Source organism: Triturus cristatus, chromosome 7, assembly GCF_964204655.1.
Source record: "Triturus cristatus chromosome 7, aTriCri1.1, whole genome shotgun sequence".
Taxonomy (NCBI): domain Eukaryota; kingdom Metazoa; phylum Chordata; class Amphibia; order Caudata; family Salamandridae; genus Triturus; species Triturus cristatus.
Window position 1 is genome coordinate 305,918,061 of NC_140590.1, and position 18,783 is coordinate 305,936,843.

The 18,783-nt window shown below is 48.0% G+C and overlaps 1 protein-coding gene across 3 annotated transcripts in view; it reads right to left on the minus strand.

Moving 5' to 3' along the window:
- The window catches only part of LOC146809526 (leukocyte immunoglobulin-like receptor subfamily A member 2), a 567,796-nt gene that overhangs the window by 269,270 nt on the left and 279,743 nt on the right, over window positions 1-18,783 (minus strand). For all 3 annotated transcript variants that reach the window (XM_085616353.1, XM_085616354.1, XM_085616352.1), the window contains exon 5: window positions 16,102-16,392. In XM_085616353.1, coding sequence (XP_085472479.1) covers window positions 16,102-16,392 — 291 coding nt within the window. The remainder of the gene's footprint in view (window positions 1-16,101; window positions 16,393-18,783) is intronic.

Consider the following 18,783-nt stretch of genomic DNA (forward strand, 5'->3'; position numbering starts at 1 on the left):
TCAAAGGGGTTACAGTAGATCAAAGCCCTACCCCCTGGGACCCGGCCGGTTGCACTCACCCCCGGGAATTGGCGGAATGTCCAGCTGCGTGATAGCCATCTCCTACTGCGGGTGAGGTGGGAACTTCTACTGTATCTATGTGTGGGATCGGATCTGAGCCGGGGCTTCAGGGGATGTTCTCTCATACATCAAGGGAATCTCAAGAATGTACTATGTGTAATAAAGCAATAAACCTGTGTATAAGAGACCAGGTCTCAGAGATGCAGTTAGAGCACCTCGTGACGATACCTTGCTGTCTGATCCGATGTGTTCTGCTCCGACGGAATAAAACTTTGTTTCCTGCCTTCCAGTCTCCGGCGCCTGCCTCTTTCATTGGTAAATTATCGAGTGGTATGAGAGGCGATTACCGCCGGGCAAATACTTGAAAGGTTATCGTTTGAAACTGCCGCTACCATTTAACAATTGGCGCCCAACGTGGGGCCCATCAGCGACACGTGGATCCAGTGGGAGAGGTCCCGACGACAGAGTGAACGACTGCAACGATCGGGAGAGCTCCTGCCCAATAGACCCTCGTCTGGCAGCCGATCATCCGAACTTCACTGGTTCCGAGCAGACCTCTCTCGAGTGATCTACGGTCCTGACTGGGAACCATCAGGAGTGCCGCGGCAAATACGGAGAGTAGAGGACGATCGGGCGCTGGAGGCGGAAGACGAGAAACTGTCCACGCGGTCCGGGTAAGGTCGTGATACACGACAAATTGCGAAATAATTGATTGATTGTTTGAATACTAGTATTGCTCATTGATTGTTCTCTTTGAGATATTCGCTGTCTACAAACGGGGAGGAGTAGAAATACTCTCTCTCTCTCTCCCTTTGCAGATAGTGAAGGGTAGGTAACGCAGACTTTTGTCCCCGTTGAAACCCGTCGTGCCTATCTTTATCTCCCCACTGATTGATTGTCCGAACATTGATTGTTTTGAAGAATAGTGCTCTTTGAGATATTCTCTGTTTGCAAATAACGTAGAATAGAAATATTCTGTCTAGTCTTTGCAAATAGTGAAGGGTAGGTAACGCAGACTTTTGTCCCCGTTGAAACCCGTCGTGCCTATCTTTATCTCCCCATTGATTGATTGATTGATTGTCCGAACACTAGTTGTTCGATATTGGTTCTTTGGAGGTATTCTCTGCTTACAAATAACGAAGAATAGAGATATTCTGTCTAGTCTTTGCAAGCAGTGAAAAGATAGGTAGTGCTGACTTTTGTCCCCGTTGAAACCCGTCATGCCTATCTTCTCCCCACTGATTGGTAGTTGGTTCTGCCCGGACCGCTTATTAGAGGTGAACCATCCGGCTCCACTGGAGGGCACCCCTAATAAGGACATGTTCACTAAATATGGACTAGTCGCCGTAGCTTATAGCAAGCTGTGGCATAAATATACCAAGAAGGACCCCGAGAGTCAGTGGCCACTGATGGGATCCTTCGACGACCATAAGATAGAAGTGCTAGAAATAGCTCTGCGTAGTAATAAGACGACGCCTACTATGCTTGACAGTATCGGCATGTGGCGCAAAGAAGCAACGCAACGGAAAAAGAGGGAAGAAGTAAAAGCAGAAAAGGAATTACGAAAGGCAGCTCACCTTGCCGCTAGAAGGTTAGAAGAAGAAATAAAGGAGAGAAGGGAAACCAAACTAAGGCAGGAGCCCGAAACATCAGGCCAGTACGCTGTTAGGACCCCTTCTTTGCTCTACCCTGAGTTGTCCTCCAAGCAGCGAACGAATGATGAATTACTGTTAGGTCCCCCGATCATTTACATGCCCCCTCCATATGCACCCTCCCAATCAGTAGTGCAACACCCACAACCCCCAAACACGAGCGAAAGCAGTACAGGGGCCTCGGTCCTCATGGCCTCCGCGCCGGCTGAGCCTCTTGTACTGAACCCAACGTCGGCTATAACGCTAGATGACCATGAGATGGGAAAGAAAGAGTCCACCAGAATGAATCGACTAACGAAGGACGAACGAGCAGGAATCGACAAAATAGTAAAGACACTAGAGGAGCGTAAGGAAAGTGAGGAGTATATAACAGACGTATATAACTCGTATGCAGACAGCCGCAGACGACACTTTGTCGTACGACTTTGTTATCATGCCCTAAATTCATATGAGGATAGGTACCGCGATAAAGGTCCCGAAGGCTTAGCGACCCTATATAGGAAGGTAGACATTGGGGAAGAAGGAGAGGGCGATGTAACGAACCTCTTCACTCGTACACTCGAGGTCTATCGACACCTTAGAGAACACAGGCAGACCACCAAAGCAGAAACCCCCTTAGCGACTAAACCCCAGGAAGGAAGGGCTGATGCCATGATGCCCATCAAAGAAGCTGCCCCCTACTGGGTCCCCCCACGAGGTCAGGGAACACATGACGACATCAACCACCAAGATGCGAAGGGTAGGGTTGTATATAATTGGGTCTACCAGCCGTGGGACCGGCAAGATATTTTGACCTTTAGAAAAACTCTACCCGACTTGAGAAAGAACCCGACTGCCTTCTACACTGAACTGGGTACAGCCTTAGGTTCAACGATAATGACTTTAGCAGATATCGACTTGTTCTTTGGGCTATGTCTGCCGGCTGATGTGTGGAAACAAATCCGGAAAGTTGACCACGCTGAGCCGTTCGGATATACCTGGGTACAACTCGATACCATAGATAAACAGCGAGAACCAGGACAGAAACCCCCGAAAGCCATATTAGAGCTCCCAGACAAGATTGTACAAAAACTGAAGACTCTAATCCCAGAAAGAAAGGTAGACTGGTCGATAGTGACGGCTTGCCGCCAGAAACCCCAGGAGGATGTGTCTGAATACTTCTCTCGGATCGAGACTGTGTTTTCCGATTACAGTGGCCAAGACATGACCACCGCAACCGGACATCACCTCTTTGTCCAGAATTATGTGAAGGGTCTGTCACAAGAAGTTTCCCAGAAACTACAGACCAGCGAGAGTAGTTGGGCAGCCTCCAAACCCGCAGCAATTCTCCAGATGGCCCAATACTACGAAAACCAGAAGAACGAGAACGATAGGGCGTCAGAGAAGAAGAAAAAGGAATTAAAGGAGAGGGTAATGATAGCACAGTTGCAAGGGGTGACCATGGGAAGGGAACCCCCGAAAGAGAATTACCAACCAACCGCCCCTAGAAAGCTACCCCCTAGAGACCATACACCTGCACCCTACAACGGACGGAGAGACTTAGATGGGAATCAATGTGCGTTCTGTAGAGGGTTCGGACACTGGAAATCCCAGTGCCCGGTCCTTCTGGAAATGAACAAAAATAGGGACCCCAGAGACACAGCATATGGCCCCAGAAATAGAGGACAGGGACGAGGGCACACGAACGACGCCATCAACGACAGGCCAGGCAGGCCAAACACCTTTGATCGCCCCCGACAAAACCAGTGTCAGCAGTCCGACTACGAAAGCACTCATGACTTCGCATAGGACCGCCAGGGGCAAGGGAGGGATCCAGTCGAACTCCGTGTTGACCAGCAAGGTCCTTACGTCACCGCTAAGGTCTTGGGCACAAAATCTCCATTCCTGGTAGATACTGGGGCGACACGTAGTGCGTTATCTAAACGACTGATTCCTAGGGCACCCTTGTCTGGCTCACACGTAACCTCAATAGGCTTTGACGGAACGCCCTCCACTAATCCCTTATCAGCACCAATCTCCTTTGACTTAGAAGATAACACCACTGACACGACCTTTCTGCTCTCCTCCAACATCCCCGATGCTATTATGGGACTTGATCTGCTAAAACATTTTCGAGCTACCATCAGATGCTCCCCAGACGGAGTTCGAGTCATCCTACACGATAACCCAGATCTGTCCAGACCCTGTCACACACGGCGTATGCTCTCTATAACCGATGCTGATATGTCCCTACTCGACACATTACCTTCACATCTATGGGCTAAAACCGACTCAGATGTAGGGCGCATGGTGATCGACCCGGTACACATAACCATCCGACCGGACGCTGTGCTCCCAAAGCTTCCACAATATCGGATATCACCCGAAGGCGAGAAGGCATTGGTGGAAATCATCGAGTCCCTAGTCGAGGCAGGAGTGGTAGAAGAAGTAGTCAGTAATGTTTGCAACAGCCCTATCCTACCCATTGTAAAGAAGCAAGGCGAGGGGGATGAGAAAGCCTACCGTTTCATTGTTGACTTGCGAGAGGTTAACAAAATAGTCATACCCCAGTACCCCGTGGTCTCAGACATCACCACCATCCTCACCCTGATTCCATCCACTGCCACCATCTTTACTGTTATTGATCTCAAGAACGCATTCTTTTCCATCCCCATCCACCCAGACAGCCGCTACCTGTTCGGCTTCACTTTAAAAGCCCGTTCGTACAGATTCTGCAGGGCACCCCAAGGCTACACTGAGAGTCCCAGTATTTATAGCCAAGCCCTCAAGAGGCATCTAGATGCAGTCCAACTACCCGATGGAGTGGTGTTGATACAGTACGTCGATGACATTCTTTTGGCGGCCGACACCACTCCACTTGCCGTCACAGCCACCATTCACCTCCTCCGCTTCCTTGCGGAGAATGGTCACAAGGTCTCCAGAAAGAAATTGCAATTCTGCCAGCCCCAAGTAACGTATCTAGGCCACCTACTATCCAAAGACGGGAGGAAACTTACCCCTGACCGAATTCAAACCATCCTAGAAACCCCTGTTCCCAAAACTCAGAAGCAAGTGCGGTCCCTAGTGGGCCTCACCTCCTTTTGTCGACAGTGGTTGCCAAATTTCAGTCTTATCGTAAAACCTCTGCTTTCCCTGCTGGCTAAAGATGTCCCCTTCCCCCTCCCTTGGACACCCGAATGTCAATCCTCCTTCAAAGAATTACGAGACGCCCTCTGCTCAGCCCCAGTCCTAGGAACCCCAGACTACACTAAACCTTTTTCCCTCTACACCCACGAAAGGGAGGGATGCGCGTTGTCTGTCCTAACCCAGTCCATAGGCCCTAAACAACGCCCTTGTGCCTACTTCTCTGCCACTCTTGACCCCGTAGCCAGAGCTTTGCCCGCCTGTCTTCGAGCAGTGGCCGCCGCCGCTGTCTCTATCCGGCAAAGCGAGGGGATTGTGCTCTCGAACCCCCTCACAGTATTGGTACCCCATGCGGTTGACACCCTCCTGAACCAAACCAAGACTCAACACCTGACTAGCGCACGGTTGACCGGTTACGAACTGACTCTGCTTGCACCCCACATCACATTGAAACGATGCACCACTCTGAATCCAGCTACTCTATTACCTCTCCCTGACGCCGACCCCAATGCGTCCCCTATACATGACTGCGTGACCCTCACCGACGAACAGACCAAGAGTAGGGTTGACCTCCGAGATACCGCCTTCCCGAACCCTGACGGAGAACTGTGGGTGGATGGCTCATGTATCAAGCTCCCCGATGGCACCACCTCAGCTGCCTATGCAGTCACCACGGCCCGAACAGTTGTTGAGACAGCCCGCATCACACAGCGATCCGCACAGGCGGCGGAACTAATAGCTCTCACACGAGCATGCATTCTGGCAGCAGGGACAACCGCAAACATTTACACAGACAGTCAGTATGCCTTCGGGGTAGTTCACCACTTTGGACTCTTATGGAAAGAGAGGGGATTCTTGACTTCTCATGGCACACCCATCCTGCATGGAGATCTAGTCTCTGCCCTGACCGAAGCAGTCCTCCTCCCCACACGGTTAGCTGTGATCAAATGCCAGGCACACAAGAAGGTGACAGACATTATAGGACAGGGAAATGCACTAGCTGACATTACTGCCCGAACCACAGCCGAGAATAGGTCCACGACCCGTATGTACGTGACCAGGTCACAAACTGAGAAATGGAAGGATGCTAGGGAAACGATTAGGGATATCCAACTAGCCAGCACCCCTCACGAATTAGCTGAATGGGCCCGGGTGGGATTGAAGGACGATGACGGTTGCTGGCGAACTAAAGACTTGAACAAATGGTTGCTACCAGACTCATACTTGATCCCCATGCTGACCATGGCACACTCCCCCGCACACATAGGGTCTGCCCCCATGATTGAACTCGTCTCCAAAGTCTGGCACAACGACAAGATCCCAGACTCAGCCAAACGTCTGGTCCAACAATGCCTAGTATGCCTCCAACACAACCCTGGGAAAGGAACTGCTGTACCCCGGGGAGGGTTTGGGGTCCCCAATCACCCCTTTGAAGTCCTACAAATGGACTATGTCCAGCTAGAAAGGTGCCAAGGTTTGAAGTATGTACTTGTCGTTGTATGTGCCTTCAGCAAGTGGGTGGAAGCCTATCCAACCCACGACAACACCGCTATGACTACCGCAAAAGTACTACTGAAGGAATTCTTCCCCCGATACGGCCTTTGTCGAGTTTTGTGGAGCGACAACGGCCCCCACTTCGTAGCCGAAGTTATCCAACTCATCTTAAAAGGGTTGGGTGTAAAACAGAAATTCCATGCGGTCTTCCATCCCCAATCTGCAGGCCTGGTTGAGCGACACAATGCCACATTGAAGCTTAAGATAGCAAAAATAGTCGCCACCACAGGACTAAGATGGCCAGACGCTCTCCCACTAGCATTGCTATCAATGCGTTCCACCCCCACCAAACACCACTTAACCCCCTATGAGGTCGTCTTCGGGCGGCCCATGAACCTCTGGACTGCACCAAAACCGACATCCATCCACGACGTCCCGGACGTCCTCATGTCTGATTATCTGTACAATCTAACTAAAACGTTGTCTGTTATCCATCAGCAGGTGCTGCACGCCATTCCCGATGTTTCCAGGGGCCCCGGACACGACATCCAACCCGGTGACTTCGTCTTAGTGCGTAACTTCCAGCGCACCAAGAGTCTGGAGCCCCGGTGGACGGGCCCCCTGCAAGTCCTGATCACCACCCGAACAGCTCTTCGAGTGGAGGGGAAACGCAATTGGCTGCATGCACACCACTGCAAGAAGGTATCACCGACCCTGACAACCACGGACAACATCACCGCCCAAGAAGAACTTCTGGACAAAGGCCGACCATCCCTGAGCCGCTGCCCAGATACAGAGACACTCGAGTTAGTAAGATATCCTGATCCCACTGTGCCATCCAAAGAAGGGTATAACTTGCGACGAAAGGAGAGAACTTCGGCTAAGCAGACCACAGGCTAAGTGGAAATCTCAGAGCGGTAGCCTAGTCACCTCAAAGGCCACCAGGAGAGAAACTAAACAAAGTCTGTGGTTCTGCCCGCTACCGAGTCTCTTGAAGGTGATGGAAGCGCCCGACATGAAGATGATGGAAGCAACCGGACGTCCGAAGATCCACTACAAAAACCCAAAGACTGACCGAATGCACAGCTTAAAGACTATTGCACTTTTCATTACCCTTCTCTTTTGCCTTCTCCTCGTGGTCACCTTCTGGATCATGGAGGAGAGCACACCCGCTCATAAGACATTGCTGACCACCGTTCAACCTACCACCACGAAAGAACACCATCTGATCTCACTTTCACCCCAACTCCGAGAAAGGCGTAAGGAGTTCTGGAATAACTCTTTTGTGCAGTTGCTTCACCAACACAATCTTGCTGCCAACGCCACTAATTGCTGGATCTGTGGATTGCTACCACATGCCACTGGACACTCTATCCCTTTCATCCCTTCACCTTTTTCTGTCCATGGTTCCTGCCTCGCCTGGCTAATCCTCCTGCAAGAAAGCTACAAGGACAATGCCACTTCCGGCAGAACCATGTCACACTTCTACCATGGGTTCTGGCTGAACAAAACTGGAAGAACTTCTGCCCTCTTCTGCCCTCTGAGATCAAACACTTCCTTTCACATGGACATCCCTGCCAAAGAACGAGTTGAAATGCAAGTGTTCAACAATCCAGCCAGACCCACCTTCTCTTACCTCCGGAAACGGACGGCCGCCACCCTAACAGTGGCCCTGTCCGTCATCAACATCACTGGATCTGTATGCCTCGAAGGCCTGGGGACACAGCTGGTGGGCCACAGCTCCTGCCTCATCACCCGAACATTGGACTCAGTTGACCCACCCTCCTTTGTTGCCTCCCCGAATATGTACTTCGTCTGTGGTACTAAGGCCTACACCTGGCTTCCGAAAGGTTGGGGAGGCACCCGCTACATCGCCTTTGTCCTTCCTCCGACATATGTGGCTCCAGCAAACCATCACCGACAGAAACGGGCCAAAGACATTGTGCAAGCCGACTCCACCGGAGCACAGTTCATGGACGCAGTAAAAGGCCTTGTTCCACTCTGGGGTCCAATGGCAAACAGCCGTGCCATCCGCCACTTAACCCAGGCAGTCGAAACGGCGATGAACATTACGGCTGGCGCCCTCGCCAACAACACCGCCGAGCTCCAGGCCGTCCGCTTAGTGGCCCTTCAGAACCGCCTCGTTCTAGATGTGGTTCTGGCTGATCGTGGAGGAGCATGCCGCATCATTGGGTCCAGCTGTTGTACCTACGTACCGGATAACTCACCCTCAGTCTACAAAGCAATTGAACACCTCCACAGACTGTCCGCAGAGGTCCATCAAGAACAAGAAGAATGGTCACTGGGGAGTTGGTTTTGGGACACTATTAAAAGTTGGGGATGGAGGCTGTTTTCATTTATCCTAATACCGATTGTGATACTATGTGGATGTTGCTTGGGGATTCAGTGTCTGCCACCTTTATGTTCGCTTTTTATGAACTACATCTGCCCTAAGACTTTGAACTTTGAAACAGAGCGGATGAAAGCCCTTTATGAGGTGGAAGTCCATAGTATTATGGGGATAAATCCGAACTAGACAAGCTGGCGAGATATGTTAAAAGGGAGGACTGTGGAAATTTAGCTTGCAAACTGAACATTATCTGCGCCATCTTGCCTCTCCCCAACGCCACGCACAGCGAATGCACGACCGCCATTTTAGGCACCCCACTCTCTCCCCGCTCATTGTCAATCGCCAGCGCGTTCCCCTGACACTGCAAGCATCCCCCGCGCGCCGGCCACCCCCGCTCTCTCATACATGGGCCATAAACCCTCTCATTCTGCGCGACCCTGCCATGGAACCACATCCCACGCCTGACCGACATCCCATACATGGTCATGCCTCTCTTCGATAACCCCCCTTCCTCTGCGCCCCATTGTCCGAACTGGTCCCAGGCCATCACCTAGCCCTGCGGATGCAGTTTATTGCCCCTACTGTAAGGGAAACACCCCACATCAAAGGGGTTACAGTAGATCAAAGCCCTACCCCCTGGGACCCGGCCGGTTGCACTCACCCCCGGGAATTGGCGGAATGTCCAGCTGCGTGATAGCCATCTCCTACTGCGGGTGAGGTGGGAACTTCTACTGTATCTATGTGTGGGATCGGATCTGAGCCGGGGCTTCAGGGGATGTTCTCTCATACATCAAGGGAATCTCAAGAATGTACTATGTGTAATAAAGCAATAAACCTGTGTATAAGAGACCAGGTCTCAGAGATGCAGTTATAGCACCTCGTGACGATACCTTGCTGTCTGATCCGATGTGTTCTGCTCCGACGGAATAAAACTTTGTTTCCTGCCTTCCAGTCTCCGGCGCCTGCCTCTTTCATTGGTAAATTATCGAGTGGTATGAGAGGCGATTACCGCCGGGCAAATACTTGAAAGGTTATCGTTTGAAACTGCCGCTACCATTTAACAATGGGATCTTTGGTGAGGGAGAGGATCAGTTGAGTGTCATCGGCGTAGGAGATTATGTTGAGGTCGTGCTGTCGGACGACGTGTGCGAGCGGCGCCATGTAGATGTTGAACAGTGTCGGGCTGAGGGAGGATCCCTGGGGAACGCCGCAGATGATCTCGGAGGCTTTGGACCGGAATGGGGGGAGGCAGATGCTCTGGGTTTTGCCAGAGAGGAAGGAGGTGGTCCATTCCAGCGCCTTGCCTTGGATCCCTGCGGTGTAGAGGCGTGCGCGTAGTGTGCAGTGGCAGACGGTGTCGAAGACGGTGCAGCGGTCTAGGAGGATTAGTGCTGCGGTCTCGTCATTGTCCAGCAGGGTCCTGATGTAGTCGGTGGCGGCGATGAGGGCGGTCTCGGTGCTGTGGTTGCTGCGGAACCCTGACTGGGAAGGGTCCAGGATTCTGTTGTCTTCGATGTATCGAGTTAGCTGTCTGTTGACGATTTTCTCGATGACCTTGGCCAGGGAAGGGAGCAGAGAGATGGGCCGGAAGTTCTTGAGGTCTCTTGGGGTCAGCCCTGGGTTTTTTCAGTAGGGCGTTGATCTCTGCGTGTTTCCAGCTCTCTGGGAAGGTTGCGGTGTCGAGGGAGAGATTGATGACGTTGCGCAGGTGGGGTGCGATGGAGCTGCTTGCTTTGTTGAAGACGTGGTGCGGGAAGGGATCTGACAGAGAGCCGGAGTGGATTGTGCTTATGGTCTTGATGGTGTCATCGATGTTCACGCTGGCCCAGGCCAGCAGGGGGTCGTGGTCGATGGTTTGCAGAGGGTCTGTTGTGTTGCTGTCTGTTGGGTCTGTCTGGGTGTTGAAGCTGTCGTGGATGTCTGCTGTCTTGCGGTGGAAGAAGGTGGCGAGGGAGTCACACAGGGCTTGCGACGGCGGGATGTCGTTGGTGTTGGAGCTGGGGTTGGAGAGTTCCTTCACGATGTTGAAGAGCTCCTTGCTATTGTTGTTGAGGCGGTCTTTGAACGAGGTTCTCTTGGCGGCCCTGATGAGGTGGTGGTAGTTGCGGATGGCGTCCTTGTGTGCTGCGCGATTGTCCGGAGTTTGTTCGCTGTGCCATTTCTTCTCTAGTTTCCGGCAGGCTTGCTTGGAGGCTAGGAGTTCTGGGGTGAACCAGCTAGCCCTCTTGCTGGTGTCTCTGTGGAGGGGGGGTTTCTTCAGCGGGGCGAGAGTGTTGGCGCAGTCTTCGATCCAGCGTCTGAGGCTGTGGGCAGCGTCATCGGTGTTGGAGGGTTCGGTGGGTGGGCTGAGAGCGAGGTTTGCATGTAGTTGGTCTTCGGTGATTTTGCTCCAGCAGCGGCGGGGGATCTGTTGGGTGCGGTGATGTGTGGTGGGTTTCTGGAAGGTGAAGTGGATGCAGCGGTGGTCGGTCCAGAGGAGTTCGGTGGTGTGGCTGACGGAGACGTGCGGGCTTGAGGAGAAGAAGGGGTCGAGCGTGTGGCCGGCGGAGTGGGTGGGCATTGTGACGAGTTGCTTTAGTCCATGGTTGGCGTGGTTATCGATCAGGGTTGTGGAGTTGTTCTTGTTGTTGTTCTCAAGGTGAAAGTTCAGGTCTCCGAGGAGGATGTAGTTGGTGGAGGTTTAGGCATGTGTGCTGATGAAGTCGTCAATGGAGTCGCTGAACTGGGTGTGGGGTCCGGTGAGTCGAGAGACGAGGGTGCCTCTGAGGGTGGAGTTGGGGTCTGTGTGGATCTGGAAGTGCATGTGTTTGGCGGTGCTGAGCGCGTCGTCGGTGCTAGTCGAGACTCTGATGCTGTTCTTGTGGATGATGGCGATTCCTCCTTCGACTCCGTTGGTGCGGTCTCTGCGGGTGATCTTGTAGCCGTCTGGGATGGCTATAGCGATGTTGGGTGCGGAGGAGTCATTCAACAAGGTCTCTGTCAGGAAGGCGACGTCCGGGGATGTTGTGTCGAGCAGGTCCCTTTCGGCCTGTTACTTGGTTTAACTGCCTGCCTACCAGATTAGTTTCCGGGCCGGTGGTGGTGTTGGGCTCCTCTCGGAAGTGCACCCATTGTCTGCACGTAACCGTCTAGTGGTTGGCGGCACACACATTATTTAATGTGTCCTCCAATGTGGACACGCAGCAGGCGTGCGCAGCAGACACACGCAGCGGGCGCACCAAAAGCAAGCCCGTCTGCGCCCGTCCGTTTACGGAGCACGGCCTGCAGAAACGCTGCACAATTTTCACCAGGTATGTGTATGACTAATCTCTTCTTGCCCTATATAAAACAGCATACAAATGCAAAATCCAATTTGAGGTTACAAAATGGAAGGGCACCATCTGCTTTAGGGCCCCTTAAAACATCCTTACCCCCGTATAGGAAACACCGGTTAGTAACACCCCGACCTCAAACTGTCCACGGGGAGGTCTTATTAATGCAAGATCACATGTAAGCATGCTCAAAATATCTATGATGTTATTTTAGATGTTAATCTAGATTGTTTCTTTCTAACGGAAACGTGGCTTAAAGCATTGTGTAACCCTGACATTGTTTGTGCCCTCCCCTTGGCTATCGAATTCATACACAAGATAGGCCAGAAAATCGGGGAGGAGGGCTTGTGATTATTTATCGCAATACACTGAAATGCTCCACATTTGATTTAACTGACCTCAAAGGTGCAGAAAGCAATGGATTCTGCTTCCAATTAGAGGACTCCTTTTATTTCTCAGGATCCCTGTTATACCGCCCACCATCCCTCATTTGAGTGTTTTGAACAGCATTAGAGATATCATGGGTTCGCTAACGCTTAGATTCTCCAATTTTACTGTACTAGGGGATTTTATTCTCCACCTAGACGTGCAAAATGACCCGGGTGCAACTAACTACCTGGAAATTGTAGAAACTATTGGTTTTAATCAGCAGATATCTACACCCACCCACACTGCAGGACACACCCTGGATGGCATCTACTCAAATCTCACGAGCCTCATAGTTAATGCCCCAGTTAGCCTCACCTGGTCTGACGATAAGTTTATGCCTTTTGAAATTAGGCATTAGCACATTAATATCTCTATTGGTCACACCCCTGTTATTCAGAATACCAGACGGAAGTGGAATAACATGGCAGCCTCTCTAGACCTTAGTATCGAACCCTTGGGCTGCAGGCCCAGGATGACAGGGGACCCTTCAGTGGATATTCAATGCTTACCCACTCTTAGCAATATTATTGCCCCTTCAATCCTACTGAAAATGTATTCGCCTAAGAAACCCTCCACCCCTTGGTACACCCAAACCATGAGGGAACTCCACAGCCACTGCAGGAAACTGGAAAGCAGATGGCGGCAAAGTTACAAAAAGAAAGAATGAACCTTGTTTAAAGCGGCCTTAAAAATTACCACCAACAGATCAAAGCTGAAAAGAAATCTTATTTTACCAATTTACTTAATTTGGCTATGCCAGATCAAAAAACTATCTTTAAGATAGTAAATTCCTTTACCAACCCTACAATCCTTCAACAAGAGATTCTCCTTCACAGTCTCTTTGCGATCGCATTGCAGACTTTTTTAACAGAATGTCCAATCGCTACAAAAAGATTTTCCAGCACACCCTGTTCCACCTATAGACGTGCCCTCTAATTTAAGAGATGATAGACTGCCTCTCCAGGCCTTTCTAGTTGTTAGCCTAGAACAATCCCGCTAGGCCATACTTGCATGTAAATCAAGATCTCCATTTGGCCCATGTCCCCCTCAGATTATACATGCTAGTATACACATTATTAATCCAGTCATTAATAACATAATAAATGCCTCTCTCCTTCATGCAGAAGTACCCAACTAATGGAAAATTGCAGCAGTCGCCCCACTCCAAAAAAAAAAAGCTTGCAGATCCCACCACTCTTACTAATCTTCGTCCCATCTCCCTACTTCCATGACTTAGTAAAATTATGGAAAACTAATAAATACTCAACTGATGACATACTTAGAAGTGGCGAACATTCTACATCCCAATCAATCAGGTTTCAGGCCTCAGCACTCAACGGAATCAGCTCTTCTGTACACTGCCGTAGCCCTTAAATCGTCATTAGACCAGGGAGAAAATGCTGTGCTGGTCTTATTAGACTTATCAGCCGCTTTTGACACGGTCTCACATGACATCCTACTGGGCCGACTCAAATCATATGCCATTTCTCATCTTGCCTTGGCTTGGCTAAAATCATTTCTACAAAATCGAAGCCAAGTTGTTATTCTTGGCCAATATCAGTCAGTAGAAAACCCCCTGCTCTTTGGGGTTCCTCAGGGGTCCATCCTCAGCCCAGTGCTCTTTAACGCCTACATGACCCCCCACATTAGTCTGATATAGTCTTTTAACATTGAGACAATCTCGTACGCAGATGACACTCAATTAATTCTGGTACTAGATAAAGACACCATACAGTGATGGCGGTAGAGAACCTGGGGGTGAAATTCGACTCAGCACATTCCTTTCGCCAGCAATCCCTAGCTGTGGCTGGGTCATGTTTTTTTCAGATAAAATCACTTTAAAAGTTTTTCGATCTTCTTCCCTATACGGCCAGGAAAATAATTGCCATGGCCTTAATCACTTCTAGACTTGATTACTGCAACAGCCTTTATGCAGGAACCAATAAATCTGTCTTAAACAAATTACAGATGGTGCAACATCCAGCCGCCCGATTAGTATTAAAATGGCCTAGAAGCTCATCAGCATCAGCTGCCCTTAAAGCACTTCAGTGGCTGCCCATTCATAAACGAGTCTTGTTCAAGATCCTAATAATTACTTTCAGAGCTTTTATTGCACAGGCCGCCCTCTATCTTCGGGCCAGGTTTGCTCGCTATTTGACACACCGCACACTCAGATCGTCCAATGCAAATCTTTTGAAGACCCCTGATTTCAGGTATATCACAAAGGGTGGGAAATCTATTGTGGTACTTGGGACCAACGCTTAGAATCTGCTCCCCAACCATCTACGTTTCATCCAAACTGAGACCCTTTTGAAGAAGGCTCTGAAAATCTGGATTTTTTCTGCCCCTGACTCTATATGTAGATGTGATGACTCATCTGACCCTCTTAGTTCTAGTTGTTGTGCCCGTTAGGGATCCGCACAGCGCCATGATGCTCCTTGAAGTGAAAGCTGCACTCTAATAATATAACATAACATATATAAGGTAAGAAACAACCTTATAACACTTTTTTTTATTTTAACTTGTCAACATTCTGCACAGCACCCATTCTGCTCTACAACATAGCTTAAAGGCACTGGCAAAGCCAATAGCTCTGGCTAAACACTTATAAGGTCCCAAAAGCGAGACCTATGCTTGTCGAACATAGGGATTGGTGTTTACAAACTCCTTTCACTTAGCAGTCAGGGGAAGAAAACTAACGTAGATTTTGTGAAAAAATCTTGCTGAGTTACAGAGAGTGTAAATGGAAAGGCTGTAAGATGTCATTTTTGTCACACACAACAAAATGTAAATACCTCTACACATACAGCAGTCAGTGAAGCAAAGATAAAGCACATTTTATGTAATTCTGAATTGTGATGGAAGCAAAGAATTTAATAGGATCAAAACAAACCAAGACGCTTTACTTGGGGATGCCCAAATAAATAAGCATTTACTGAAATCCGATTTCCCTACATCATCTTTTGTGTGCAAAATAGTTTAATCATTAAAACTGTATGTCTGTGCAAATATAGTGGACATTTCAATTGAAAATTTGCTGTCTTTAAATATCAGTGCCCTGCCACACAATGTTTTAGTTATATTAAAAAATTGCCTATCTCATCTATTAAAGCTAGGTGTTTGGCGAAAGTTTGTATCTAAAAATTGGGTCTTGGGGCTACAAAGTTTGGGAAGCAATATATAGTGCAAGGTTTATGAATTGTTTTATTTTGTTGATGTTTGCTCTGTATTCATTCTCTTTTCTATAATTTACATTTCATGTGTATTCTTATTTATTTTCATTGGCCATCGTTTAAGGAAAGGGAATATATGTCATAGTTATGTTTTTACTGATATTGTTCACGCTCTAGTTTTACATCACTTGACGGACACTTATTAGTTTCCAATCTTCTATACTGGAATGTTGATATTAAACTGGAGGCAGTTTGCAGGCTGGTCTCTTGGAAGATTTATGATTCGTTGATGACCTACTGGAAAGAAATCATCCTTAAAACTTACCTAGAGTGTCCTGGTGGTTCCTGTTGGAAAGGAGAACTTCACAGACGTTGCATAGACATTGTCCAAGACAAGCCTCTTTTTGTAAACAGAAAAAAAGATCAAGGGGCTTTCTAATGAAATGACGCTTCTCTTTTCCCCCTGTGAGTTTTGACCGTCTTTAAACATAAAATGTTACACAGCTCACCTTTCCCAATCGGTACGGGGTCACTGAGCGGTGACTCCACGGATTCTCCGGACTCCTGGATCTCATAGGAGCACCTGTACTCAGTGCCATCTCCAGCATTCACGCCACTGATGGGAAAAGTCACGCTCTGGCTCCCAGGAGAAGGAGAGCGATCAGTTAGACGTGCTGTCTTTCCATTTTTATACAAGAAAAATCTTCTCACTGTCTTGTCTTGGGGTGCTGAGCAGGTGATTGTGTAATCTCCTTTTACGGTCGGCACCGGCTCATAGGAGATGGACGGCTTGGACAGATCTGAAAGAGGCAATGGGAAATATTTTCTTGAACGACATTGTGCGCCATCAGCGTTTAAATTGCCCGAAGATTTTCTTAAGCACTGAATGCTCGGGTCACTGAACATCCAGTTTTGATTTCACTTCCTGCCTCTTTCTTTCATTACTCTACTGCCCTTTCTCTTTATCACACACATGCAGGTTCTTTTCACCCCTTTGCACCGTTTTTCTGTGTTTTTGTTAGTCATTCTTTCCCCCGTTTCTGCCTTTCTCTCTCTTGCTTTCGGCCAAAGTCTGATAATGGAAAATAATTTCAGGTCTCCAAAAATGAGCGCCAGTCCCCAACCCCCGCAACCACCAGCACAATATACGCACTACGTCTTCTCACAAGCTACATAGAGCCAATGAAGCCAGCCTTCTTGTGCAGTTAACTCTCTATTTTTTAAACTTAGGTGTTAATTATGCGAAAATAGAACATCCAATATTCAGAAAAAATCTTATTTGTGCTGGGGAGTTTATAACGAGTCATTAACAGTTGAGTGTAAATAACCATATTAATGTCATTGACTATTGATCTCATCTTGAAATATTGACTTGACTGTGACAGAGCTTATATGACAATTTCATGATTTTCCAAACTTTTTTCATGCTTACACAGAACACATAACCTATCCATCTTGCCCCCCCAAAATTTCCGCCCTCCCCCGTGATCCGATTTTGGGATGCAGCCTTGCTCTTCCCGTGTCCCTCAGCGCATAGTCCACAGCAGACGTTTGGCTTCCTTTCATTGATTGTACATTTGTATGAGATGCACGGATGTGTTCGATATACATTAAAGTGGGGTTGGATGAATGCTATTGCAGTGAAACTACAGAAGATTTACATTTCGGTGCCAGCCATTGGTTGAGACTGATTTGTTTTATTACTTATTTTATTCTGCTTCACATGACTGAGCGTTTGAAGCAGTCGTGGCCGGCATGGCTCACGGTTGGGAGGGCGGGCGCGGGGTCACACGGGTTGGGGGGGGACAGGTGAGTGGTCGCGAGGGAAGGGGGGTCACGCGAGGAGGGGGTGTTACATAATAAACAAAAAATTAACTAAAACTTACCTTTCCCGGGTCCTGCGTTTTCTAAGCTCTGGCTCCTGCTTTCCTAGTTAGATGTGTATATTTTGTACAGCGGTGTGTGCTGCAGCCCGCAGCACACACCGCAAATACCAACTAAATACCAACTATACACATTGCGACCGCCATGCAGGCGGTCGAATTGTAATGCGGCCAACAGGACCGCCGACTACTAGTCGGGCGGTCCTGCTACTGCCACTGTGGCGGTCGGACTTAAGTCCAACCGGCAGCGTAATCAGGACCATAGTTTGGTATTTTTAATAAAATAAGAATTGTTTTACTTTATGATATGTATTAAATATTGTAATAAATATTTAATTTGTTCATATTTAGAAAAGTATATATAGAGAGATTTTTAATATTGACATATTTGTATTTTTACTTAATATTTATAGTTTTGAATTTATTTTATTTTGTTGAAGTGAATATCTTTGTTTCTGATGTTGCACACTGTGCAGAGGAAGTATTACATTTTACCCCTTTCCCATCCAACATTTTCCTTACTCTTGTACTGATTGGAGTTGCATACACTGGAGTGAGAATAATACATTTCACCCCTCCACAATCCAACACTTTCCCTATTGTTGCACTGACTGGAGTTGGAATAGTAAATTTTACCCCTCCACAATCCAACTCTTTCCCTATTACAGTAAGTGGAGTGGGAATAGTAAATATTTTCCCCTCCGCAATCCAAAATCTTCCCTCCTGTTCCACAGACTGGAGTGCGAATATTAAATTTCACCCCTTCGCTATCCAACACTTTCCCTAATGTTGCACTGACTGTAGTGGAAATAAAAATGTTTACCCTTCCGCAATTTAACATTTTCCCTACTGTTTCACTGCGTGGAGTGGGAGTAGTACATTTTACCTCTCTGAGCCCAACATTTGTACTACTGTTGTATGTTTTTAACTTTTTTTAATTGTAATTAAATTGGTATTTATATTAATTTTATTATGTTATTGGGTATATATATGTGTGTGTGTGTGTTTATTTATTACATTATTACATTTAAAATACATTTAAAATATAAAATATTAATTTAAAATTATACTTTCATAATATTTTATTTATAATACTATATATTAATAGATATGTGTGTTCACATTTTTGGAATAAGTATAATAGGTATATATTTTTTTAAATTAATTAAATATATTTAATTTGTTTTATATTAGTGTTACCTTTTCATATATTTAGGGCCTTAGTATGATTTTTGGTGGAGTTTCCTGCGCATGACATCATCTAGGTCAAGGGACCGACCAACACCCGGTCGGCGATCCTGACCGATT